Below are 25,845 nucleotides of genomic sequence, written 5' to 3'. Positions count from 1 at the left end.
ACATACACACACCCAGGCTGTCACATACACCTGATCTCTCTCCCTCACATACACACACACACACACACACTGGTTCTTCACACACCCTCTCTCGCACTCGCACATACACACACACAAGCTCTCATGCATACCACATATACTTATGCATGTATAATAGGCTCTCACTCAACATGCATGTATAATAGGCTCTCACTCAACATGCATGTATACAGGATCTCACTCACACACACACACACACACACACACACACTCTCTCGCATGCATACAGGCTCTTACACATACCACACATACATGCATACAGCCTCTCTTACACATCCACTCACACACACATGCGCACAGGCTCTCTTATACATCCACACACACACATATGCATACAGGCTGCCTCACAACTCCATACATGCATGTAGGCTCTCACTCACACATACACACACACACACCCCAACGTGTATGGGCTCTCATTCTCACACACACATACACACAGGTTCTCCCACACATGCATACAGGCTTCTCACACATGCATGTACACACACACACACACACACACACTCTGAGAGCCTCCTTCTCCTGCCACAGCTCTGCCACGCTTTTTCTTTCTTCGGGCCCCAGTGGGATGGGCTCTGCCGTAGCTCAATGGGCCTTTTTTTTTTTTTTTTTTTTAGGCCACCCCTGATTTCAACCCTCCCAACGGCACCCCCTCCTGGCTGTCACCTGTGGCAGACCACACCCCTTTCACCTCCCTTAGACCGCCACTGCTTCCGTGACATCTCGGGAGGATACTGAGTAGCCCCAGGGTGGCAAGAACTGCATTTATGAGACAAGTGATGATGTGGCCATATTTGAAGAGAATTTTGAGAGGAATGTAAAGTAATCTATCTCACTGGAGCAGGGAGAGTGGAAATAAGTTTGCTTTTTTTTTTTATGTAGTAACTTCATGATGGACAAATCTGGAGGAAGAACGTTTTGTGTTTGTTTTTGCCGTTGCTGATGCTGCTACCAGTGCTGTAAGAGACCTGTGAACCTTGACAAACCCAGTGGTTTTATGTAATTTTACACTTGACTGCTGGGATCCCCAGTTTGTAAAGTTTTGAAGACAATCTTTTGACTGGGGGGAGGTCTAACTTTCTCCTAAAGTGGGGGGTTCGACAACGGCTGCTGTCAATGCTGAAGGAAGATGGGAGCAGTCAGAGGGGAAAGAGGTGTTGGTAACATTTTCTCTGTCCAGCTAAGAATATATTACCCATGCCTTTGACCCAGGTCCACTACACCCTCTGCTTGACACCGGTGGCTAAGCTCAGACCCTCGCCTCATTTTATGTGCCCTGTCGGAGAGTTACAGATTTAAAAAACAAAAAAAAAAAAATCCATGTCACCATTTCTAGTAAACGTCATCTTTAAATTCTAACAAAAGCATTTTGGAAAAAGCTCTTATTATAAATAAACAGCAAGGGTGCAATGCCAGCACAGCATGTGCCAGCACACTGATGTGTAGCACGTTTGCTGGTAAACAGCAGATAAGACAGGACATATTGGCAATGGAAACATCAAGAGACGAACCTCTTTGACCAGTTTCAGCTGTTGGATGGCTTTATTTCGTTCTGCCTCTAAAACCTTTGCACGGTGTTTGTAGTAATGGAGGTGCTCCCGAACGGCCTTCAGCTCCTGGTTGAGGTCATCCTTGCCCTGTAAATGACAAGCAGATGATAGAAGGGCTGCTCGCTAGCACCTGCAGTTGTGCACACGTTAGCATCCCCCACAGAAATCCATGCATGCACTGCACTGCAGGCCGACAGGCTGCCCCCATGTTCTCCAGGCGGCGATGCTGAGCATGTGCTGAGGTCATAGTCAGGGGCCACCCCACGATGGAACTTATTCACTAAAGGCCGGATTTTAAAAGGGTTACAAGCATAAGTTATGCACGTAACCTTTAAAAAAGCCCCTTGCACACGCCGAGCCTATTTTGCATAAGCTCAGCGGCTTGCACAAGCCCCGGGATGCGCGGACGTCCCGGGGATTTGCAAAGGGGGTGTGTCGGGTGGGTGGCGCGAATTTTGGGGCGGGCCGGGAGGCGTGTCAGGGGCATGACGCTGGCCCGGGGGCGTGGTTGAAGCCTCCGGAACAGCCCCCGGGTCGGGTGATGGCGCACCAGCAGCCCACTGGTGCGCGCAGATTTACGCCTGCCTCTGGCAGGCGTAAATCTGCCGACAATGGTAGGGGGGGGGTTTAGATAGGGCCGGGGGGGGGGTTAGGGGGGGGAAGGTGAGGGGAGGCGGAGGGAACAGCAGCGCGCACTGGGCTCGGCACACGCAGGTTGCACAAATGTGCACCCCCTTGCGCACGCCAACCCTGGATTTTATAGGCTACGCGCGTATCTTATAAAATCCAGCGTACTTTTGTTCGCACTTGCGCTATTTTTGAAAATGTTCCCCTAAGGGGTAGATTTTAGTACATGTGCGAGCCAGCGCATGCATGTTATAAAATTGGCGGGCCGCGCGCACATGTGTGCTGGATTTTGCAATCCACGCACACGCAAGGGGGGGTGTAGATTTTTGCAAGTTTCATGAGGCGACGCATCGCGGCCTTCCCCAGTTCCCTCCCAGTCCGCTCCAATTAAGAAGTGGACTGGGAGGGAACTTCCCTACCCCCTACCCTAACCTCCCTCCCCCTCCCCCTATCCTATCTACCTCGGTTTTTTTAAATTTTATCTGTTGCTCCTCCAAAGGAGTAGGAGCAAGTTGCGCATGCCGGCACCCTGCCGGCGCGCCCTTCCCCGGCACAGCGGCAAATGGCTGCTGTACCAGCGCCTCAAGCCCCGCCCTGGACCGCCCCCTTTTCTTTGGCCCGGCTCTTGTGCGCGTAACAAAGGTTCACTCATAAGCTTTTTTTCTTCCCCCAGAGACATAGAATGGGAGAAAAGCTTCAATAAATCAGGTCCAATGAGAATCAGCATATGAACAACTGAAAGTGAATGTATGTGCACAGTAATGTTAAGAACGAGTGCGCCACTGGGGGCGTGTGTATAGCAATTGTTGGGAATACACGTGCTTGTGCACGGTGATGGTAAGAAACTGTGTGTAAAAGTGAATGCAAGTGTGTTTGTGCAGAGATAATCTGTAACCATCATCTCTGACTTCATTTCTCTTGCTGTACAAAACTCAGCTGGAACTTCCCTACTGTATCTGTGAATGGAATTTTATCTTTGGCAGCTACACGCACTCATTTCTCCTTAAAAACTCTCAATCAAAGCCATCCCTTAACACATTTAACAAACTGGAGTAGCAACTGGTTCAACCGCACCATGGTAGGAGAGCCCATTGGGTCTACAAGGAATGCTACGATAGATATGCCAGATAACCCGCCCAATATCTTACCACAACCTTCTGGTATCTGTTCCATTATTCTTACCATGGAAGGCCCCGAGCTGGGAAACAGAGATGCAGAACCACAACTTAGGGCGTCCAGACAGGATTTTGCTTTCACCACTTCCATCTCCAAATTTATAATCCTGTGAAAAAAGCAGACTTTGTAATAGAAGCAGACTAATAACATTCTGTCTACAATGACTGCAACACTCTATCCACTGCAGCCCCTGCTCTGTCTCTAGACACTGTCCTACTGCAGCCCTTACTACATCTCTAGACACCATCCCAACTACAGTCCCTGCTCCATCTCGAGACATCGTCCCAACTGCAGCCTCTGCTCCATCTCTAGACATCATCCCAACTGCAGATACTGCTTCATCTCTAGACACCGTCCCAACTGCAGCCCCTGCTCCATCTCTAGACATCGTCCCAACTACAGCCCCTGCTCCATCTCTAGACATCGTCCCAACTACAGCCCCTGCTCCATCTCTAGACATCGTCCCAACTACAGCCCCTGCTCCATCTCTAGACACCGTCCCACTGCAGCCCTGCTCCATCTCTAGACACCGTCCCAACTGCAGCCCCTGCTCCATCTCTAGACACCGTCCCAACTGCAGCCCCTGCTCCATCTCTAGACACCGTCCCAACTGCAGCCCCTGCTCCATCTCTAGACATCGTCCCAACTACAGCCCCTGCTCCATCTCTAGACATCGTCCCAACTGCAGCCCCTGCTCCATCTCTAGACATCGTCCCAACTGCAGCCCCTGCTCCATCTCTAGACATCGTCCCAACTACAGCCCCTGCTCCATCTCTAGACACCGTCCCACTGCAGCCCCTGCTCCATCTCTAGACATCGTCCCAACTGCAGCCCCTGCTCCATCTCTAGACACCGTCCCAACTGCAGCCCCTGCTCCATCTCTAGACACCGTCCCACTGCAGCCCCTGCTCCATCTCTAGACACCGTCCCAACTGCAGCCCCTGCTCCATCTCTAGACATCGTCCCAACTGCAGCCCCTGCTCCATCTCTAGACATCGTCGCAACTGCAGCCCCTGCTCCATCTCTAGACACCGTCCCAACTGCAGCCCCTACTCCATCTCTAGACACCGTCCCACTGCAGCCCCTGCTCCATCTCTAGACACCGTCCAACTGCAGCCTCTGCTCCATCTCTAGACATCATCCCAACTGCAGATGCTGCTTCATCTCTAGAGATAATCCCACTGCAGTCCCTGCTCCACCTCCAGATGCTATCCAATTCCGACTTCATCTCTAGATGTCTAGCCCAGCTACAGCTCCTGCCCCATTTCTAAGTGTTATCCCAACTACAGTCCTTTATTTTCTCTCTCCTGTACCAATCTAGATAACTCACTATCTCACCAGACTCTGCTTTTTATCCTAGACTATCATTTCTCTATTTCCATTCCTAGATCTATCATCTGGTTTTTTTTTTTATCTCTCCTCCATTTGTTTCTAACACTAAAAAATTCCCCCCATCTCCCATCACAACATTTTTTTCAGGTCCCAGTCTTCAAACTGAACTCCATCTCCCACTTCCGTTTCAGTCTCTAGTTCCTTACTTTTCTTGCAGCTCCCCTCTCTGAGTCTTTTCTTCAGAGCGAGACAGTTCTAGCCATCCCTTCTCCTTCTCAAGATGTGCTATGGAGCTCTCCAGCTGCTATGGAATCAGATTGAAACCAGAAGAATTGAGAAATTGAAAGCCAAGCATAGTGATAATGTCTTTTAGGGAGGTTTTACACCTGAAGGAAACACAGAGAAGGGAGTTATACACTATAAATCAGGGCCAACGACGAGTGAGAACCAGAGGAGCTTTATAGGACATCCTAGACTTTTCCAGTCTATTAAAATAACTCATAAGAGGATTAAAGTACACCCCAAAATGTAACAGCACCTTAATGCCTAGCCTGCCTGTAAATAAGAGTTTAATCACTTCTGAAGGCTACTAGTTTAAAAAAACTACACCAGTTAACAATGGACTATCTAAGAAGCAAAAATACTAAAACTGCACAATTCATCTGCCATTTATTGGTTTAGCCTGTATGCACGGCAGTCAATTGCTTGGATTTCGGCCACTCTCAGCCTGAGTTTTTACAAACTTAGTCCAATAAGCATTTCTGGCCTATCTCACACACCACATTATAGATACAAGGATGGTGTCCCTCATCAGAGTCTCCACAGTGATGTTAGAGAGAGCAGACGTGACCACTCTCCAGGGAGCATGCATTTATCAAACCTCATGAGCGCACTTGGCTCGGGGCTCTGTTCCTTCTATCCATAGAAGATGCTGGAGCCCAAGGGTGGGGTTCTCAGGCCCTAGGACATGGGAGGCCTTCTTGGGATCCAAAGAGGATCTTGAGAGCGGAAAGGACCAAGAGGTGATCCAGCGGAAGAGGGGAATTAGTCCCATATTCCTGCTATTCTGTGGGAGATTATCAAGGTATTCAGAAGAGTGGATTGGCATCAGCTTGAGGGTTGCCAGGCTGGGAAATCTTCTTGCAGAGCTGCTGCTGGAAGAATCTGTCCGCAGAGACTCTTCTGGGAAGGAGTCTGCATCCAGTTTGTATGTTACCGCCCAGGCAAGGTGCCTTTATAGAGAGTACCTACCATCAGGGAGTGCGGGTTTCCCAGTGACTGTATCTGTTAGTTCATGGATTTCCCTTTTCTGTATTGAAATGCACTATTTGTAAATGTACCTGGTGGGATATTTCATCTACAGTCAAGTAACCAATAAAGGATTTTATTTTTCAGCCATCGCAATTCTGTGTGTGTGTCTTTGTTTCTTACTGAAATTTGGCAGAAAATCTCCAAACAGCCTTAGGGCCTTGAAAACGTTACCCTTCTAGCTGTCAGGGACAAAAGCCGGGGAACTAGGTCAGAATGTGCCCCCAGAACCCCCAAATGTGCCCCTAAGTCTTTCTAGCCAGTGGAGCAGGGGCTACATAGTAAATATTCCAGTTATAAATTGTGCTCTAAAAATGACAATGCAAAGTGTATATCCCTTATTTCCACCTCGCTCTCTCCCTCCCTGCATGCCACCCCCCATTGCCAGCATGCACCACTGCCTGGAGGTACCTAACTGGATTCCGAATCTGCAACCTGAGCACCCCAAACCTTCACGGAAACTCCCCAGTGAGTAAAGCAGAAAAAGAATTTACTTTCTGTTTAAAGGAGAGCAGTTCAAACTTTGCTTGGCCAAGTTCCAGCTCCTTATCGCGCTTCTTGAGCTCCTCCGACTGCGCCTGCAGCTCGTCATGGGCCTCTCGCAGCTGCTTCACCAGATCTGCCCTCTTCTGGGCGCTCTCTGACAACGAAGCCCGCAGGTCCAAGTCAGACCCACTCCACTTTCTCCGAGTCAGTGACTGGACCCAGCCAGTCTCCTCTCTGGGCCAAGATGGAAGGCGGGATAAAGAATGCCTCCTTTTCACTGCTGAACTGGAACATCTTCCTATATACTCGGTACCATTTGCCAGAGCACTGAAAAAAAAAATATACACATATAATGACTGATAATAATAATATTAGTGTTATTACATTACATATTATTTTAAGGCAATGATGCACAAAATCAGTTGGATTGTTAGATAATCCTAGCTCTAGGGTTGATAGTGTTGACAACATAATTCCATTCCCTCATGAGGTAGTAGTCTACTGCCGACTTCCTCAGAACGTTCTTTTAAGTGAGAGGAACAAAAGATTTCAACAATCTCATTCACTCCTGGTTTTCCAATTCCCATCCTTTTGTAGTTTAATTCTTGTCGTCTTCTACAATGCAACGGGATCAAGGTCAAAAAGCCAGGACTGTGTCAAAGGCTCACAATGGATATACAGCATAAGAACATAGAAGAACCTAAGAACATAAGAAATGCCATGCTGGGTCAGACCACGGGTCCATCAAGCCCAGTATCCTGTTTCCAACAGTGGCCGATCCAAGTCACAAGTACCTGGCAAGTACCCAAACATTAGATAGATCACAAGCTACTATTGCTTATTAATTACCGTAGTAATAGTTTATGGATTTAACATCTAGGACTTATCCAAACCTTATCCAAACACTAACTGCTGAAGCCACATCCTCTGGCAATGAATTCCAGAGCTTAACTATGCGCTGAGTGAAAAAGAATTTTCTTTGATTTATTTTAAATGAGCTACTTCCTAACCTCATGGTGTGCCCCCTGGTCCTTCTGTTATCTGAGAGAGTAAATAACAGATTTACATTAACTTGTTCAAGTCCTTTCATGATTTTGTAGACTTCTTTCATATCACCCCTCAGTCGTCTCTTCTCCAAACTGAACAGCATTAACTTCTTTAGCCTTTCCTCATAGGGCAGCCATTCCATGTCCCTTATCATTTTGGTCGCCTTTCTCTGCACTTTCTACAGTGCAGCTATATCCTATTTGAGATGCAGTGACCAGAATTGCACACAGTATTCAAGGTGCGGTCTCACCATGGAGCGATACAGAGGCATTATGACATCCTCCATTTTATTTTCCATTCCCTTCCTAATAATTCCTAACATTCTGTTTGCTTTTTTGATCGCCACATCACACTGGGCCGACAATTTCAATATATTATCCACTATGACGCCTAGATCTCTTACCTGAGTGGTAACACCTAAGATGGAACCTAACGTTGTGTAACTACAGCAAGGGTTATTTTTCCCTATATGCATCACTTTGCACTTGTCTACGTTAAATTTCATCTGCGATTTGGAAGCCCAATCTTCCAGTCTCACAAGGTCCTCCTGCAATTCATCACAATCTGCTTGAGATTTAACTACTGTGCATAATTTTGTGTCATCCAAAAATTTGATCACCTCACTCATTGTACCCCTTTCCAGATCATTTATAAATATATTAAAAAGCACCGGTCCAAGCACAGATCCCTGAGGCACTCCACTCTTTACCTTTTCCACTGTGAAAACAGACCATTTATTCCTACTCTTTGTTTCCTGTCTTTTAACCAACTTGCAATCCATAAAAGAACATCGCCTCCTATCCCATGATTTTTTAGTTTTCTTAGAAGCCACTCATGTGGGACTTTATCGAATGCTTTCTGGAAATTCAAATGCACCACATCTACTGGTTCACTTTTGTCCACATGTTTATTCACCCCTTCAAAAAAATGTAGATTTGTGAGGCAAGACTTCCCTTGGGTAAATCAGTGATGGCTGTGTTCCAACAAACCATGTCTATCTAAATGTTTTGTGATTTTATTCTTTATAACAGTTTCCACAATTTTTCCTGGCACTGAAGTCAGGCTCACTGATCTATAGTTTCAGGATCACCCCTGGATCCCTTTTTAAATATAGGGGTCACATTGGCCATCTTCCAATCGCTGTACTGCTCCTAAACAGTGATTACGTTGTTGTAGGGATAAACCACTATCTTCATTACATGTAAACAACATTGCAAATCATCAGCATACGTATAATATGTGACTCCTAGGGATGCAAATACCTTCCTTATTGGTTATATATAAATGCTGAGGAGAGTTGAGGATAACCATGACCCTTGTGGAACTTTCAAAGAGAATGCTCTCTAAGTTGAATGATTTGTTCCTAACCTTACTTGTTCACTTCTGTCTAATAAAAAGGAAGCAGACCATCACAAAACTGTTGATGGTTTGCAAGGTTGATGGTTTGCAAGGTTGATGGCACTCAGGCAGAAGCTAAATCAATTGGCTTTTGTCCCAAGAAATTAATGTTGCCAACTGGCTCCAATTTTAGGTGTTCTTGTACAAAATAAAGCAAGAACACCTTATGTAAAGATCGTGTTCATCCATCTGTCTGTGATGTGGTATCACAGGTGAAACTACAGCAACCACTGACTTGCGCGTTGGAGGTTTAAAGCCCTGTGGTATCCTCGCGTCACATCCCGATTCTGAAGCTGCTTTGTGCTCTCGCTCTGTTGTGCCAACATTTCACATGTCCACTTTGTGGTAAACTGATCAGTGGCAGGACTCTGCTACTACAGACAAGTGGGTGTTGGACACAGTGACTGAAGGGGCAAAGGATGCTGTGAGCGTGGTAACGCCACTCCCACGTGTGTCCTCTTGGTGGGCGTACACTTTCTGGGCAGCCTGATCCAGTCCTGCTTTTATTCCTTTGCAGGAAAACAAAAAAGTAAAATCAAGCCCCACTAAATTTAAAGACTTGTGTTAGAAGCAATACTGCACTGCTTGCTTAACTACAATAAATGCAAACAAAAACATTCATACTAATATGCTTCATTAGAAATACCTAACCAGGTAGACCAATGAATAATGTAATATAATCATTAACCACCCACCAGCCACCAAATGATATGAATATAAAATGTAAGATAAAGTGCAGTGCCTTGAACAACAAATATAATTCACACAAGTTGCATATGTTTTAGAAGAAAATCTGTGAATATTAATGTGAAACATCAGTATAAAAACTGTACAGCCGCTTATGACACAATATAACTAAATGTCTCTTAGGTGTACTTAGCTCATCCGCTGTATATTCAATGAAGATCAATCTTCTACAGTTATTCAATGCTCTAAAATTATACTCCTGGTTGTTCAAGAAAAAATTACAAACACCATGATATTAGTTCCCAACAGAGGCCGCCAAGTGACCCATTAATCAGGGAAAAAAAACAGAAAATATATCAAATAAGTAAAAAACAAAACGGAACAAATAAAAAAAAAAACCCTCCAAAATGCCAACCTAAATCATTATAGAGATCACAGTTGGAATACATAAGTACAGAAACCTGGATTCATTAGAATTTATTTAGAAATTGTACCTTTAAGATATTTTTCAAATGCAATGAATGATAGAAAATATATTTTTTGTCTTGGAAAAGAACATCACATTTACATGGAAATGTTAAATAAAAGATAGCTCCAATCTGAAGTATTTGATTTTTTTTAATGTCAGGAACTTCCTCCTATTTTCTTGAGTGGTATCTTGGCATGCTTCTGGAAATATAATTTCAAAGACTAAATCCTGATTCGTCTCTAAAGCAAAAATTAAGAGATGATGCAAGAAATGCCATAACATCCAAGCTATCTAAGGAAACCAATGGATCCATGTCCCCCTCCGTAACCCATAGAAGCCTTTTGAATTCCGAAAGAAAACAGGCCTTGCACACTGGTGGCAGCTAAGAGGTATTTTTGGAGGGGTTCATACGGCGAGAACATCCTAGGCCTAGGAAAGTTTAAAAATCGAAGATTCTTGTATCTTGAAAAATTTTCCAAAGCCTCCAATTTACCTTGAAGAACTATTTTCTCTTTAACCAAAGCGGACTTAATTTCCCCTTTTGGAGGAATAGTTTGAAGACAGTAAACGTGCTTTTCCAGCTTGCTCTCTTGCTCCTGGAACTTGGCAGCCGCTTGGGATGAAAAAGAACACAACTGGCTGACACAGCCTTCTAAAATCCCCTCCATTCTCAACAAAGAAGAGGCTAAGTCCTCCAAGTTGACTGACTTAGTTGTGTTATTTGTTGCCTGAGGATACGGTGCAGTCTGGTAGTACAGCTGAGTTATAAAAGGGAGATGAAGTCCATTAGGATCTATTAGCCAGGCAGAGAGGGAATTGATCGCCCCATTAGGATCTGCTGAGTACCTTCCAAAAGATCCAGATTGGCCACTGTCGGGGTATAGGATGCTGGGCTTGATGAAGCAAGGCATTTCTTAAGTTCTTAACACTAAAATCACAAGGACCAATGCTAAATTCAGCCAAAACAGATTTTGCTCCTTCAACCTTCAATCTCCCTATTTGCCCAATGGGCTGGAACTCGCTGCCCTCCAACATGAAATTTACTTTTCTTAATAAGACATCAACCATGACCATTAATTTTCCCTCCTTCTTTGACATGAGATAGTAAAGGCCTGTTTCTTTGCTCTTAGGTTATTTCTCAGTTTCAAGAAACAATTATTTTTTTTATTTACCTTCACTTGTGTTTTGTACTGTGAATTAATGAGTATTGCCTTACACTACTTTGTAAAAGAAACAATAAAATGATAATATTAACAGGTCTGTACCTTGCACTCTCAAAGGAGTGGATCCCACGTATGGGGCTTGTGGACCTCGATCTGGCTGACTGTCTAGGGCTGATGGACCCCCAGTTATACTCTCGACTCCGGCTACTGGAGTAATTGGATTCCGGATGCTCAGCTGCAAATTTCAGGGCGGTCTAAAAGAGATCAGAAAATTATCATTAATTGTCACAGGAAAAGGATTTCTGCACTATTAAAAAATACTAGGAGTGTGCATTCGTTTTAACGGAATTAGCAAAACGCGATGGATAAGTGCTGAACAGCAAAATGGTACCCTCCACGGAGGAGGATGTGCTGGAGCTAATTTACTCTGGCGCGTCCCCAGCAGACGCTGTCATTTGCAGAAGAAAGGACCTACCCAACTTGTGGTCTGGCCTTGGGGCCTGGGCCTGGGCTTGACCCTGGGTCAAGGTTCTGGTGTCGGGTCCCAGCAGCCCCGGCATTAGGCTGAAGCCCAGGCATCAGGACCCGGCCTCCAGAATGGGTCCCGACATCGGGGCTCTGCCTTAGGCCAAGGCCCCAGGCATTGGGACCAGGTTTCCAGACCAGGCCCTGGCATCAGGCCTGGGCCGAGGCACAGGTGTTGCTTACCTGGCCAAGGCTGAGGCCCCAGCATCTAACTTAGGCTCTGCGTTGGGCCTAGGCTTCCAAGCCTTGGCCTTGCGTAAAGCCTAGGCCAGGGTCATGGTGACCTACTATGGCCTTAGCCTACACAAGGCCGAGTCTTCAGCTTGGGCCTAGGCCTTGCCAGAGGATCTCCACCAGACCAGGTAAGTGGGGGCTGGGGGCGTCCTGGCCCTAGCATTTTTCCGGGTGAGAAGGATGGGTGGTGGGGACAGGATGCTCCGTTTCCTTTTTTTTTTGTTTGTTTTTGGGTTTGTTTGTTTTATTTGGGTTTTTTTTTAAACAAAAGAAACAAATTAAACATTAAACAAAATGAAATTTGTGGGGGGAAAACCTCCTGAAACAGAAACAAAAAAAAAGAAACAATTTTTTTTACCCCTGCACACCCCTATAACATACCCGCAAAAAGATGAAAGGATAACTCAGTAAAAGTGGCATGGAGAAATTGGAGCCTTTTCTTCTCCGAGTCACCAATTCAAATCTGGCTCACGTCATCAGTGACTAAAAAAACTTACTGCCTGGATTCCATCGATGAATGGTCTCAGTCCAGTTCCTAGGGAATAACTGATCAAACTAGCAGCCTAGTCAGAACAAAGTGGTGTTCCTGTCGACAGTCACTCTCAGCAGGGAGGAGGGACTTGGCATGGATGGTGAGTTAGACTCATGCATTTAGAGGCGCTGTCTCCACACCAGTGTGGTGTAGGGATGTTAGCGCTGCTAGCTTGCTTGTGCTCTCCAGCCATCGGCACTAATTGCACTGAAACAAATTCTTTAAAATTCCATTTCTGCCCAACCGTGGTAGTGGCATTCTAGATTTTCACAGACTTTCAGGCGTGCATGCCATATTTCTCAGACATGGGGTCGAAAAAATACATAAATAAACTGTACAAAATTATAAAAGAAAATGCAAAGTTTCCATTGGCTGGGAAGTTTATTGTGTTTGTCTGTAACAACAATTTTTCTATTAGATTTTTCTGATCCTGCATTGTGTGTACCTTCTCTCAGAGGCATCTGCTTTCCCCGTTGTAACACCAGGATATTCAGGGGTAAATAATGAAAAGCAGGTCAAACTCCGTGAGTAATGTTACCTGTGGCGGCTGCACTAATAATCAAAGCAAAACTATGCTGGTTGGTTTCCTTTGATTGGTGCCTCAGGAAAATTTAAGGGGAAAAGTTTTCTCCTTTCCCTGCGCATAATTTTTTGGCACAAAATGCCATTGTCTCTCCCCCCCTCCCCTGGGAACATATCCACAATATGCAAATAGAAGTATGAGCAGTATTAAATAATGTGTGTACCTTTATCCACACACAGAGTGAGCAATAATCTGAGCCCATTTCTCGTTTACCCATGGAAATGCCTTTGTTTATTTTACTCACAGTTACTATGAGCATTATGAGGCTCCCGAAATATGGAAGCACTCAAATAGAGGCACTGCAGAGAATACCCACATTCCATACACAGGGACGTGTGTGAGGTGCAGGAGGATCCCCATTGTATCATGGCATGGAAGCAAGCAGACTGCACAGAATACACTATGCCTTCTACCATGGAAGCAGGTGTACAGAGCAGGAGCTCCACTGAAGGGAACAGTCTCGGGGTACAGAAGCAGGCATACAGCAGAGAAGGTGTAAAAGGGTGTACCTCAGAGAATACCACAGGGGTGGCCAAGACAATGGAGACAGTGCATATCTTGAAAACTAGGAGGCTCTTGAGGACTGGAGTTGGCAGACAATATCCTTAGTTCTGAGATGTGGAAGGATGTGTGCTGAAGAAAATGCCTTGTGATCCCCCATGTACAGAAGCAGTTACATTGCAGAAAATACCCAAGTTCCTGGAGCACGAAAATGAGTGCATTACAGAGAATACTCTCAAGGAAGACAGGGATTATCAGAGAGGTTGGGGGTCTCCAGAAACGTTTGGATTGGGGGCAGGACCAGTGCAATAGTATCTGGCACCCTAGGCGAACTTTCGGTCATGCACCCCCTCTCCAACTTACCTATTAAGCTCTCTTACCTTTGCTTGAAAAGAGCCTCGTGAAGACAACAGTCCATCGCCAGAGTTCCTTTCCCAACACCCTCTGCTGCTCCCAAGGTCCTTTGAAGCCCAGCATGGCGACCTCCTGCCCGAGTCCGAGCCATACTGAATGCATCCATTTCCACTGTAGCGAGAGGGCAAACTATAATACCCACTGCAGCTTCGATTCAACATTTACAGAGCAGGACGACGAGGAAGCAGAAAAAAAATATCCTTCGGGGACATCCAAGGGATCACAAACTCCTCTTGTCATTTAATCTCTACTGTTTAGTGTTTGGGGATCATGTTGGGATCTTCTTAGCTGACCAAAATCCACAAATCCATCCTTAGAGTAACAAGGGCAGGCTGAACCCTGGCAGACACTCAAGAAAACAAAATCCCGTCAGGAGAAATAACTTCAAACTTCAGGAGGTAGCAGTCCCAACAAGGTAACGATATTTACTTTTGTATTTCTCAAACACTCAAATTTCTCCACTTGACTGATTGTAGATTACTACAGCGCAGAGTCAAACCTCAGCAGAGCGTCCAGTCCTTGTAACTGCAATCTGCTTGAACACCGGGTGTGACCTTTCATTCACTAACTTCTCATCTCGGCAACAAAACGAACCCAATGGAATCTGCTTAAAAATATTTGTACATGTATCCCATCATATTCCTGTCTGAATTATGGCAAGGGGACCCTTATGTAGTGAAACTCCTCTCCATGTGATCTTTTGGTACCAATCAGCAGAAGACGCCTGCAGCGTCCACAGAAAAAGGCGCCGTCTTCTCTGGAGGTAGGAAGAGGCTCGATTGATGACCACTCTTCCACTATTTTTTTGTTGGATTCTTAGTGTTCCAATAAAACAGCAAACTGGCATGAGAACAATATAAGACAATATCAGGACAGACTTCTTAAGTACAGCGAAACTGCTTCATCTATGCCCTCAGGAGGCCTCCATCTATGCTGTTCCGCTCAAAGAAAGAATGATCCAACTCATCACAGCATTCCTGAGCCAGGCTGCTATCAGAGGTTTTACGGCAAGGACAAAAATAGCATCTCTTAGGGTGACCCTGCAGCAAAGGCCTGTGAAGCCTGGCAGCGTGCACGCAGCAGGAAAGACTGGGTGATTGCCAGTGAAAGTGCAATGCCCGGCTGACAAGAGTGGGCGTGCAGGCTCAGCCTTGGAGGATACTTTTCGTTCCAGTCTTTTTCCAGCAAGGAACCTTGAATCACCCAAGAAATGACCCTGGGGCTATTAAGGGAAGAAAACATTAAAAACCATCAGTGTGTTAGTATCGCAGTATTTTTCAAATATCTCCACACTTAACTACGCTGCCTGGCATTTAGCACTTGTTAGTGCATTAGTCAGGTAATATCCCATCAGTTCCTTCCTCCTCCCATTCAGTTGATACTTCTGTAGTGTGTGTCTCTGTTTACTAAAAATGTCAGCTTCTAACTGAATTATTTCCATCTAGCAGTAGCCTTTACTTCCCTATTTCTTCACTGATGTCACCATTTAGGTTGGTTACATTCTGAAACGAATGGAATGCGACTTTGCTCAAATACTAATGCAACAAAGTGTAATTGGCTAAAACTGACAATTTCTTTTCCAATTTAAGTGCAGGTCTCTTTTCTAAGATCTGCCACTTCAAGTCTCTGTAATATCTGTGCTTGTCTCCATAAATCCTTCTGCTACGCTGTCTGCTCACTGCTGAAAATGCTTCACCAGCTGTGCCTCATTCTGCCTTTCACACATTTTTCCATTATCCTCCACCAACAGGGGATACCAGCGAAACACAAATGTTTTAAATAAATAAATAATTCACCAACACTCCTTCCAGCCTGCCTTGCTTTATAAAAAGTACCGGTATTTCCTTTTTTGCAGATCCCTCCACCCCCATCTGCTCACTAGTTCTCTCTCCTCTGCCATACTCCATCTCTGCCTTTCTCTAAAACTGACAACTTAGAACTTGGTTTTAAAGCTTCTGGGTGTCCTGTTTGTTCATTTATTTAAAAAAAAATTCTATTCTGCATTTTTCAATAGCCTTGTACAAAGAGCAGATTACGAGACAAAACCATGAATAAAAAATGACAAACAAGTGTTTCCACTAAAATCATTTAACAATCATAAAATGCTTATTCACGGCTTTACCTGTTCTAGCAGATCCCAGCTTTATGTCACTCTCTGTTCTGCTACTCACTACTCCTACTTATCATTTCTAGAGCAAACTGCTGTAAATGATCCTGTTCAAGCAAGCTAAGCTGGAGTAACGCACCAGAGAACAAAAGCAGAAGTTTGACATTCACCATTTACGGTTTTGATTTTTTTTTTTTCCCCCATTCAAACATATCCTGCACCTTGATGTGAGAAGGAAGTCACCAATTAGAAATGTTAGGCTGGGCAGGACCCAAGCAAAATCTCTTCTTAAAAGGAAGCAGCAGGCTGCGCCTTACCTGCCCCCGGAGACCCCCACAAGGAAAGGACTGCTAGTCTCTGGGTGCTGCACGGCTGTCTCTCTCCACCGTCCCCATTTCAGGAAACTCCCAGCTTATGATTGCTGCTATGGAAACCAATACAGCAACAAAGCCATAAGCTCTCGATGAATAGAATATACCAACCTGAGATTGAGAAACTGGGCAACGGTCAGCCATGGGAGCGGGAGGGCCAGGCAGAGAACTGCCACCTCGGGACGTGTCTCTCGATGCATGCAGCCCGACAGAGCGCGCACAGGAGCAAAAGTTGTAGATGGGTCCTGAAGTTTTAACTCCTATCCACATGACAGCCCCTCTGGAAACCAACATGTAGCCAGCATACTGCACGCTTTAAAAACAGCCGATGCAATAATCTGAGCGCTAAGAAAATATGAGCACATTTTTAACGCCCAGATTATATACATATATTTTTTTTTTTAACTCCCAATAAATGGGCCAATTAGGGCCCGCGGTAAAAAGAGGCGCCAGGGACACTAGCGCGTCCCTGGCGTCTCCTTTTTGACAGGAGCGGCGGCTGTCAGCGGGTTTGACAGCCGACGCTCAATTTTTCCGGCATCGGTTCTCGAGCCCGCTGACAGCCACGGGTTCGGAAAACGGACGCCGGCTAAATTGAGCATCCGTCTTCCGACCCGCGGGCCGCCGGCCAATTTAAAATCTCTCTTTTTTTTAAATTTTTTTTAAATTTTGGGGCCTCCGACTTAATATCGCTACCGTATGATATTAAGTTGGAGGGTGTACAGAAAAGCAGTTTTTTCTGCTTTTCTGTACACTTTCCCAGTGCTGGCCGAAATTAAAATGTGCGGCTTGGCTGCACATTTTACTTTCTGTATCGCGCGGGAATAACTAATAGGGCCATCAACATGCATTTGCATGTTGATGGCGCTATTAGTTTTGGGGGGGGGGGGGGGGGGGTTGGATGCGCGTTTTCGACGCACTATTACCCCTTACTGTATAAGGGGTAAAGCTAGTGCGTCGAAAACGCCTGAAAGTAAGCTAATGATATGTTAATGCATTGGGAGTTAAAAAATGCACTCGAACATTACAATGTGCATTTAGCACAGGCCGAATGCACATTTTAACTCAGGAAGGGAAGTGAAATACTTTTGGCACAAAGGAACCAGGACTTCAGGAAAGATTCACCGTAACAGGCTATGACAGAAATCCAATCAGCACAAAGACTGAATTTAACACGCAACCGTGCCTTTTCAGTCGCCGCACCAAAAATATGGAACTCCTTACTCAATCACATTCGTCACCTCTCCACAAAACGTGACTTCATAAAAGCCGTAAAAAAAAAAACCTATCTATTTTCACAAGCCTTTCCTAGTTCATAACCCCGGCTTAACAACTTAATGTGCCATCCTCCTCGTTCTATTCAGAGTTTGTACCTCGTGTTTCATTCAACGTTTTTATTTTTGTTTTTATACTTTGTTCAATTATTATGTCTGTTATTTCCCATCCGTAAACCGCCTAGATCCACTCCGTGTGTGTATATAAAAATCGTTTAAATAAATAAATAAAGGGCAATTTTCATAGGGATTTCTGCAGGTTAAAATGTTTTGCCCACCCAGTATGTGGCTAAAAGGATGCACGCAGACCCATGACAGCAGCACTGCAACGGGGGTGGGGAGAAATCTACACCCACATGGAGGAGTTTCTAACCTAACCCCAGGCCCCTGCTTGTATGTGACAGGGCTCCAGGAGAAAAACATTTCCAAAGTCCCTGGCTTTCCAGAAAAGCTTGCTACAGTACACTTGGACTCTTCCTTCAGGACTGCTCTTTTTGGCCCAGTAGTTTCTCTTTTCTCACATCTCAGGGCTGGGTTTCTGGTGCCAGGAGCCTTCATTCACAGCTACCTGGGGGGTTTTCCCAGTGGAAAGTGAAAAACTCCCCACATCACACCGAGTTACTGAAGCGCTCCACAATGCGCCCCTCCCACTCACTCATACTTTTTAGGAAATCTTTTTTTTTAAAAGGTCTTTGGTTAATCCTTCGGTCGTTGAATGGCCTTCCTTTAATTCAAAATGAACATTTCCCTGCTATTCACCGACCGGCTGTTCCCCTCCCCCTCATAGATAGAGTTTCTCTATTCCTTACTCACCAGGGAACTCTGCCAGTGCAGTCCTGAGCCTGTCCAGGCATGCGGCCGATAATTATAAATAGTTCAGATGCGCAGGGTATACTGGGATATTACCACTGCAGAACAATAGGGAACCCATTACTGCATGCTCACGTTCCCCAGTTGTTTTTTTTTTAGTAGACAACTCAGGATAGTGCAAAGCCCTTCTAGTATCCTCCAGCGTCTGCTCTCTCTCTTCATATAATAATGACTGTGAGTGCAGAATTTTAGTAGCTCTTGATCTGCAGGAAACTGAAATCTTAGCAGGTTGAGAGATCTTACTTAGAGCAATGTAAGAAGGGTGGATTTAGGCTCTCTGACTGCCCCTAAGATTTGGACAGCCAGCTGCCCTTCCCCCGCCAGCTGGGATGGGGAAGAGGGGTGGGGGTGATTCCCCTCTCAAGATGAACCTGGAGGGGAGGCCCTCCTTCTTTCCAAAATTGCAAGTTGAGGTCAGCCCATCGCACCAGTTAGCCCTCCCAAATTAATAAGGGGGCCATGCAAGAGCAGCACTTCTGGTGACAGCTGAATTCCGGTGGCAGCCCATAGGCAGTCCAGTCCGCTCCTGCAAATGATCAACCATGTTGTAGTACAGGAGATTTTGAAATTTGCCATTAAACTCCTCCTGCTCTGTGTAGAAAATTTCAAGCAATGAAAAGGGTTCCTTCTTGAGAACTGCAAACGACCGATGCCCTCAGTCCCTGTGCCTGATGCTTGTAGAGCCGGCGCTCCATGGATGTAAAATATTCTGGGATTTGTCGTCCTATTTTTCGACAGGGACAGCAGGACTACAAATCAGGGCTTTGAGGCAGAAGCCAAAAATTGTGACCCTGACAAAATTGCATTAGGACACATAAAACTGTTTCATCATCTTAAGGCCAAATATTTTTATCAATCTCCAGGTCTACTGGGCTGCCAGACCTCCCACCCTCAGTCGATCTCCTGGTTGAGGGACTCAACGCATAGAGCGTGAGAGCTAATGCATGGGAGCATGCGTTGTGCTGGCTGGGAGTGACTGCTGATATGCAGACAGAATACACTCACTACCAGTGACCATCATAATTCCTTCTAAGCTGAGCACGTGAGCGATTGCTCATACATTTTGGAGCATCGCTCACATGTTTTGCATGGTCGTTCACATTAATTTTCCTTTGTGCTATATCCAGAAATGCAATGCTAATACTGGTGCTCAAAAACTAACAGTTTAAAAAAATTGTTGCTCACATAAAAAAAAAGTTGCACAGACACCTAGTGACTCCTTGGAAGGAGCATTGTTGACCATAACTATGAAGGACACTCAAAAAGCAAATATTGGCTCAATGCATAAACATCAGCTCCATCATAGAACATGGGAAGTCCCAGGACTGACAAGAGATGTTAAGCATTTGTTGAAATTGGGTGCTTGCATGTGACCATGTGATAAGGAGGGCTCTCTTCTGTACTTAAGTATTCTGAGGTCCAGATTCAGCTGCTGGTCAGCTAGGAAAGTTAGTCAGATACTGGAGGAAAGGAGGAGCAGGGGGGATATGATACAGACCTTCAGATACCTGAAAGGTTTTAATGATCCAAAGTCAACGACAAACCTTTTCCGTTGCAAAAAAATCAGCAGAACCAGGGGTCACGATTTAAAACTCCAGGGAGGAAGACTCAGAACCAATGTCAGGAAGTATTTCTTCACAGAGAGGGTGGTGGATGCCTGGAATGCCCTTCCAGAGGAAGTGGTGAAGACTAAAACTGTGAAGGATTTCAAAGGGGTGTGGGATAAACACTGTGGATCCATAAAGTCTAGACGATGTGAATGAAGAGAAGAGGCATGGGGGTGGCTTGCGGGAATGACAGCTACTACCTGGAGATAATACCTTTATTCAATAAACATACACACGGTTAATGCGACTCCAACATTGCTCTATGCTTTAACGGCAAGAGGAAATATGGAAAATAGGATTTGCATTCACAAAAAAAGAGGGGAGTAGCTTGCTTATTACGGTGATTACTACCCCAAACCAAATAATGCCTGATACTTCATTTTCACTGAATATCCTGCATAGCTCACTGCTTCAACGGCAGGGGGGAATGAAGAAAAGATTATTTATAGTGAGACAACAACCAACAAGGACTGAATTACATACATAGTCTGGATAAGCAAATAAGCATGGGTGTAGCTTGCTTGTTATGGCGGTTACTACCCCGAATCAATTAAGCATGATACTTCACTTGGAATACATATCCAGCACAGCTCACTGCTTCAACGGCAGGGGGGAATGAAGTAAAGTGGAATTATACTCAGACAACCAACAAGGACTGAATTGCACAGGCTGGGTAAACAAATAAGCATGGGAGTAACTTGCTTATTGCACCAGTTACTACTCCTAACCAATTAAGCTAGATACTTCACTTAGATGCAGCTCCAGCACTACTCTCTACAGCAATGGCAAGGGTGGAAGTGAAATAGAACCAAAAAGTTACTAAGGGCCAAGAGTAAAAAATAAGTATGAGAAAAAATAAGTGTGAAAGCTTGCTGGGCAGACTGGATGGGCCGTTTGGTTGTCTTCTGCAGTCATTTCTATGTTTCTATAAACTTTTGTGTTTTCTGTTTTATTCATGTCATTTCTTTCCTTATATTTAAAACAAGAACAAAAAACAAACAAACAAAACAAATGAAGCTTTAAAAAAAAATGCAAACCAAAATGTAACAAAACAAATGTCTGAACTGGGCCCCATTTCTTTTCCTCATGAAAACAAAGGAAAATATCTTCCAGGTCCCTCTCTCGCTCCTCCCACATCCCTTTTGCCCCATTTGTCGTGTGAAAATGTGGGCGGGGCAGCAGCTCCGGTCATTCCTGCCACCACTGACGCTTACATAAGAATGGCTCTGGCCGAGGTCGCGAGGCGGGCACCATTTTTAATGTTTTTCCCTGGAAGAAAACAGCATCGGGCTCTTCGTGGGCCAGCATCGTTTTCTTGCATGAAAGACGTGGCGGGTTCTCAGATCCACGAGTCGATCTTATTAATAGCCGCTCCAGCATACAATGGGATAACATCAGGACTGGATCAGCCTCTCCGGGAGGGGAAAAAAAACAAAAACACAGCCAACCCTACAGGCAAATCAAAATAACCACATTTGATTTTACAGAAAAAAGCAGCAACTAATAAAGAAAAGCGTTTTGAAGAGGCTGATGGGAACCCTGGGTGCTGAGAAGGGGGCTTTGAATGAGAAAGGGTGTAGCTGTGGTAACGTGACATCACAATGCGCAGCTGCACCAGCCACCAACTCACCAACAAAGGGAGCCTCTGGAGCTTGCAGGGCTGGAGGAAGCTGCCTGGCCAACCAGGACTTGGAGATTTGTAATTCTGGTAAGTCACAATAACGTCCGCCTCCCAACTGCCTCTGAAAGTCATGAGAACGAGAACTGGAGTCGTCATTGTGCCTTTTGTCCACCGTGGGAGCTTGACGTGCTTCTCAAAGGTTGGTACGTCAGCAATGTCCTTTGCAGTCACTCCTGGGGTGGACGGCGTGGGCAATGGCTTCCGGGGCCGTCACCGACGAGAACCTGATGCCGGCCGGGGCGCTCCCGATTGGTTCCTTAATTCGGGAAAAGAATTGCCCAGACCTACTGGTTGCATTACTCAGGATGAGCCAGCCTTGGGGGCCTCTTCTGCAGCTGGATGTTTACAAATGCTACTTAAAAAGCATAAATCAACGACAAAAAAATATGTGCCCCGCCAACATCAAACTACTTCCACTAACCAGAGCTAATAAATCCATGCTGGCTAGTATAGATTATCCAACACAGGCCAGTCTTCTGATTTGCACATCCAAAAGCTAACGGCTGTTTTGATCTCTGACATTACTGCAAAGGCTGCCCTGGGTTAAAATGCATTTTCAATATGGGTTAACTGAATTTACAGCAATTTAAACTTGCCAACTGGGCCTCTGATTTTGTTCAAAATGACACCGAATATTAATTGGCTCCTGCATATGCATTCCCCTGGCTCCGGTGCATTTTGGTATCTTGCGGGTAATGTTGAACAGTTTCTGGCTCTGGCTACCGTCACCCCAATTCAATGGATTGGCTGAATTTTGGCAGGGCATAAAAACCCCAGGGCAGAATCCCAGCGTTCCAGTCACTAGGCCTTGAGCCTCGGAGAGGGGATTCTTTGTCTTTGGGGGGGAAGGATACGCTTCAAGGCCCAGGGCTTGGGTGGAATCCCTTCTGTCTGTGTTACTCACTAGATGGTGTCCTAAATAAAGCTTACCAGGACTGATTGTAAAAGAATTCAGATGAATAAATAATGAAGTGTCCGGTCAAATCCCGGTTCTTCAGCCATATATGGGAGTACAGATCTAAGGTGTCTCTACTTCTGAGGAGGTGTCCCTCAGTACAGGGGCCTGGAACTTGTTTATCCTTCATGGGGTGAAAGAACAGCCTAGTGGTTAGAGCAGCAAGCTACAAATCAAGGAAACCAGCATTCAGATCCCACTGCCGGCTCCTTGTGACCCGGGGAAAGTCACTTCACCCTCCATTTCCTCCGAGTCATTTATCATTTCACCAGAGGGCCCTGAAGGCGTTATCGCGTGCATTAATGCCCTAACGCACACGATAAAAAAAAAAAACCACAACACAAATGCGTATGCAAATTCAACTATAACTATACCTATTTTCGGTGCATTGTGCTAGAGAGCGAGAGAACCACTGTAGGGGGCACTTTGAATCGGGGTGGGTTGCAGAAGGGGGGGGGGGTTTAGGGGGATGTTGTAACAGATACATTCTGAGGGATTCATAGTAATGTTGACATCACTAAACATTTGTAGTTATTGTTCAGTAGCTGTTCCAATTACTGTTTAAATGCTTTAGATGCAACAGGTTGTTGTAAATGTAAACCGAAGTGAAGGCATTTTTTGCTCTACCTCGGTGTATAAAAAAACTCCTCCTAAATAATGGATGAAAAGCATAAGAAGAGGAATTGATTTGTGCAATGCAGCAGGCCGCATTGTACAAATCAGCTCCTCTTGTTATGCTTTATCGCATTATGGAAATTGGTTTTTTTTTTAAATCGCAGGCGCTATTTTCACTACATTTATAGCATTTTGATAAATCTAGGGGTTAGGAAAATACCTACAGTACCTGAATGTAATCTGCTTTGAAGAGCCAAAAAGCAGAATATAAATCACATTTAAGAACAAATTGTCCCAGCTCCCAGGGTGTCCTAGGTGTGGATGATTCCCCTTCTCACAGTACCCGGAAGTGTCCTCCATCCCCCCCCCCCCCCGGTGTAAACTCCTTTGGGGGTCTCCACGTGTCCTCCTCTTCTCTCCCTTGAATTCCTCTTCAAATCAGGCAGAAAAACAAATCTTACAGGAAGGATAGAAAACAAGACTTCCTTCCCTCTCAGGTGGACAATACACAAGGGGGCCGATGCAATGCAGTCCAAAACGCGCATCCAACTCCCCGCGAGACAAACAGCGCTCATCACATGCAAATGCATGTTAATGAGACTATTAAACTATTCTCCCCAGATTAAAAAATAAATAAATAAATAAAAAATGTGTGCCCGACCTGCATATTTTTACGCTCAGAAATTAACGCCTGCCCAGAGCAGGCATCAATTTCTAAGCAGCCCAAAAAAACGTTGTACAGAAAAATACTACTTCTCTGTACATCCTCCAACTTAGTATCATGGTGATATTAAGTCCGAGGAACCAAAAGGTTTAAAAAGACCCCTCATTTAAATAATCTCGGGCCCAGGAGTGGTGCTGGGCGGGCGTTAGGAAAGCAGGCGTTCAATACTTGAGTGCCCATTTTCTGTGCGGCTTTATTAGATCGGCGCCAAAATTGGGCAAATATTTGTCCTTCTTCACCTTAATGGTTGCTGCAACCCACCCTCTTGGACAGGGCAAAGAAGCATACAGCTCCCTCCTGGGAAGGGGATACAACCTCCCAGAAAAGCATAGGTCTTACAGGAAAAGAAAAAAAAAAAAAAGACTAAAAAGACATCAGAATTAGGGGAAAACTCTTCCTCCCTCAACTTCCCTGCCAGCCCTGTACAAGGAGGTGCCTCTCCCCCTTCCTGCTCTAGGCTGGGGCCTAAAACAGAGAGCACCACCAAATACTCCTTACTCTCTGAAACACAATTCTATACTGCCACACTCCCCTCTATCCTAGGCCCCCCCTCGTATACCAAGATCTCTCCCTCTAAGCAAACCTCTGGGGAGGTGTTAGAATGGTATGCGCCACCACCACTGCTGTCTAAACCAAGGGCTGGGAACTAGCGCCATCTAGTGGAGACCCCATGGGGGGGTCTCTACACTACTGCCAGTTGCCCACATTTTCCTAAGCTTAGCTGGAGCTGAATTTTCACAAGGCGGCCTTAATTCATCTTTACCTGCTCTGCACTCCAGTCATGATCGTTATTCGGGGATGAGCTGGATAAAGTGATGAAAAATAAGGAAGCATCAAATATTTCCACCGGAACCGCAACAGGCTAAGTCAAACAAAGGTCTGCTGGGCACTTTGGGCTGTCCTCAAAATCAGATGGCATCCCTGCTTAGCCTGGCAGAGATGGCAGTCAGTGAAAAGAATCTTTGGCGATCTGGTAATAGTGCTGGGGAGGAGAGAGTGCCCCTCGTGCAAGAACTGACACCCCCTGAAAGACAGAAGCAGGCACAAGGAAGTCACCTTTAATAATTGTTGGGAGGCCTCAGGCATTTCATTTTCTGGAAGCAGTTAAATCAGATCCTTGGGAGTTCAGATTCTGTTTTCCCATTTGCATTTGGGGTTTGAGTGCTCTTTTTGCCTGCCTTCAACTTAAACACAGTTTTGTTTTTCTCAGGAAGAGCCTCATTTTAGACCTTGAACTCCATATGTGCTTTTCTGCTACCGTTAAGCAAGCAGTACTTGCTTCCGAGTAATGTGCTTTTCTGCTACTGTTAAGCAGTACTTGCTTCCGAGTAATGCCGTCCATATTGTCAGACTCTTATTTCAAAGATTCTAAACCCGAAGGATTTCAGCACAAGAATAGTTACATGGGATTGATCTGCTTCTTCACTTTACTCTTCATTGCTCTGGAAGAGATGTGAAGCAAAGGTTTGGGGGGGGGGGGGGGGGGGGGACTGTGTTTGCTGAATGGCCTAAGCAACGTCACTTTACAAATTTGTTTAAACTATCTATGTCCTTTCTGCATTGCTTA

The 25,845-nt window shown here is 45.2% G+C and overlaps 1 protein-coding gene across 5 annotated transcripts in view; it reads right to left on the bottom strand.

Annotated features, from left to right (window-relative positions):
• The window catches only part of LOC115075020 (myosin-9), a 70,539-nt gene extending 53,796 nt beyond the window's left edge, over nucleotides 1-16,743 (bottom strand). For 2 of the 5 annotated variants that reach the window (XM_029575103.1, XM_029575108.1), the window contains exons 1-7: nucleotides 16,499-16,616; nucleotides 14,041-15,296; nucleotides 11,388-11,539; nucleotides 6,530-6,848; nucleotides 4,934-5,031; nucleotides 3,402-3,501; nucleotides 1,554-1,679 (exon numbers count right to left, since the gene is read on the bottom strand). In XM_029575103.1, coding sequence (XP_029430963.1) covers nucleotides 1,554-1,679; nucleotides 3,402-3,501; nucleotides 4,934-5,031; nucleotides 6,530-6,848; nucleotides 11,388-11,539; nucleotides 14,041-14,235 — 990 coding nt within the window. In that variant the 5' untranslated portion in view covers nucleotides 14,236-15,296; nucleotides 16,499-16,616. Of the gene's footprint in view, nucleotides 1-1,553; nucleotides 1,680-3,401; nucleotides 3,502-4,933; nucleotides 5,032-6,529; nucleotides 6,849-11,387; nucleotides 11,540-14,040; nucleotides 15,297-16,402; nucleotides 16,617-16,663 lie in introns of those variants that run through there. The other 3 variants (XM_029575106.1, XM_029575107.1, XM_029575104.1) reach the window with 3 other exon arrangements.
• Nucleotides 16,744-25,845: the final 9,102 nt, after the last annotated feature.

This window comes from Rhinatrema bivittatum, chromosome 13 (assembly GCF_901001135.1).
Source record: "Rhinatrema bivittatum chromosome 13, aRhiBiv1.1, whole genome shotgun sequence".
Classification (NCBI taxonomy): Eukaryota; Metazoa; Chordata; class Amphibia; order Gymnophiona; family Rhinatrematidae; genus Rhinatrema; species Rhinatrema bivittatum.
The sequence above is the reverse complement of the archived record's forward strand: the minus strand, read 5'-3'. Positions and strand labels throughout refer to the sequence as shown.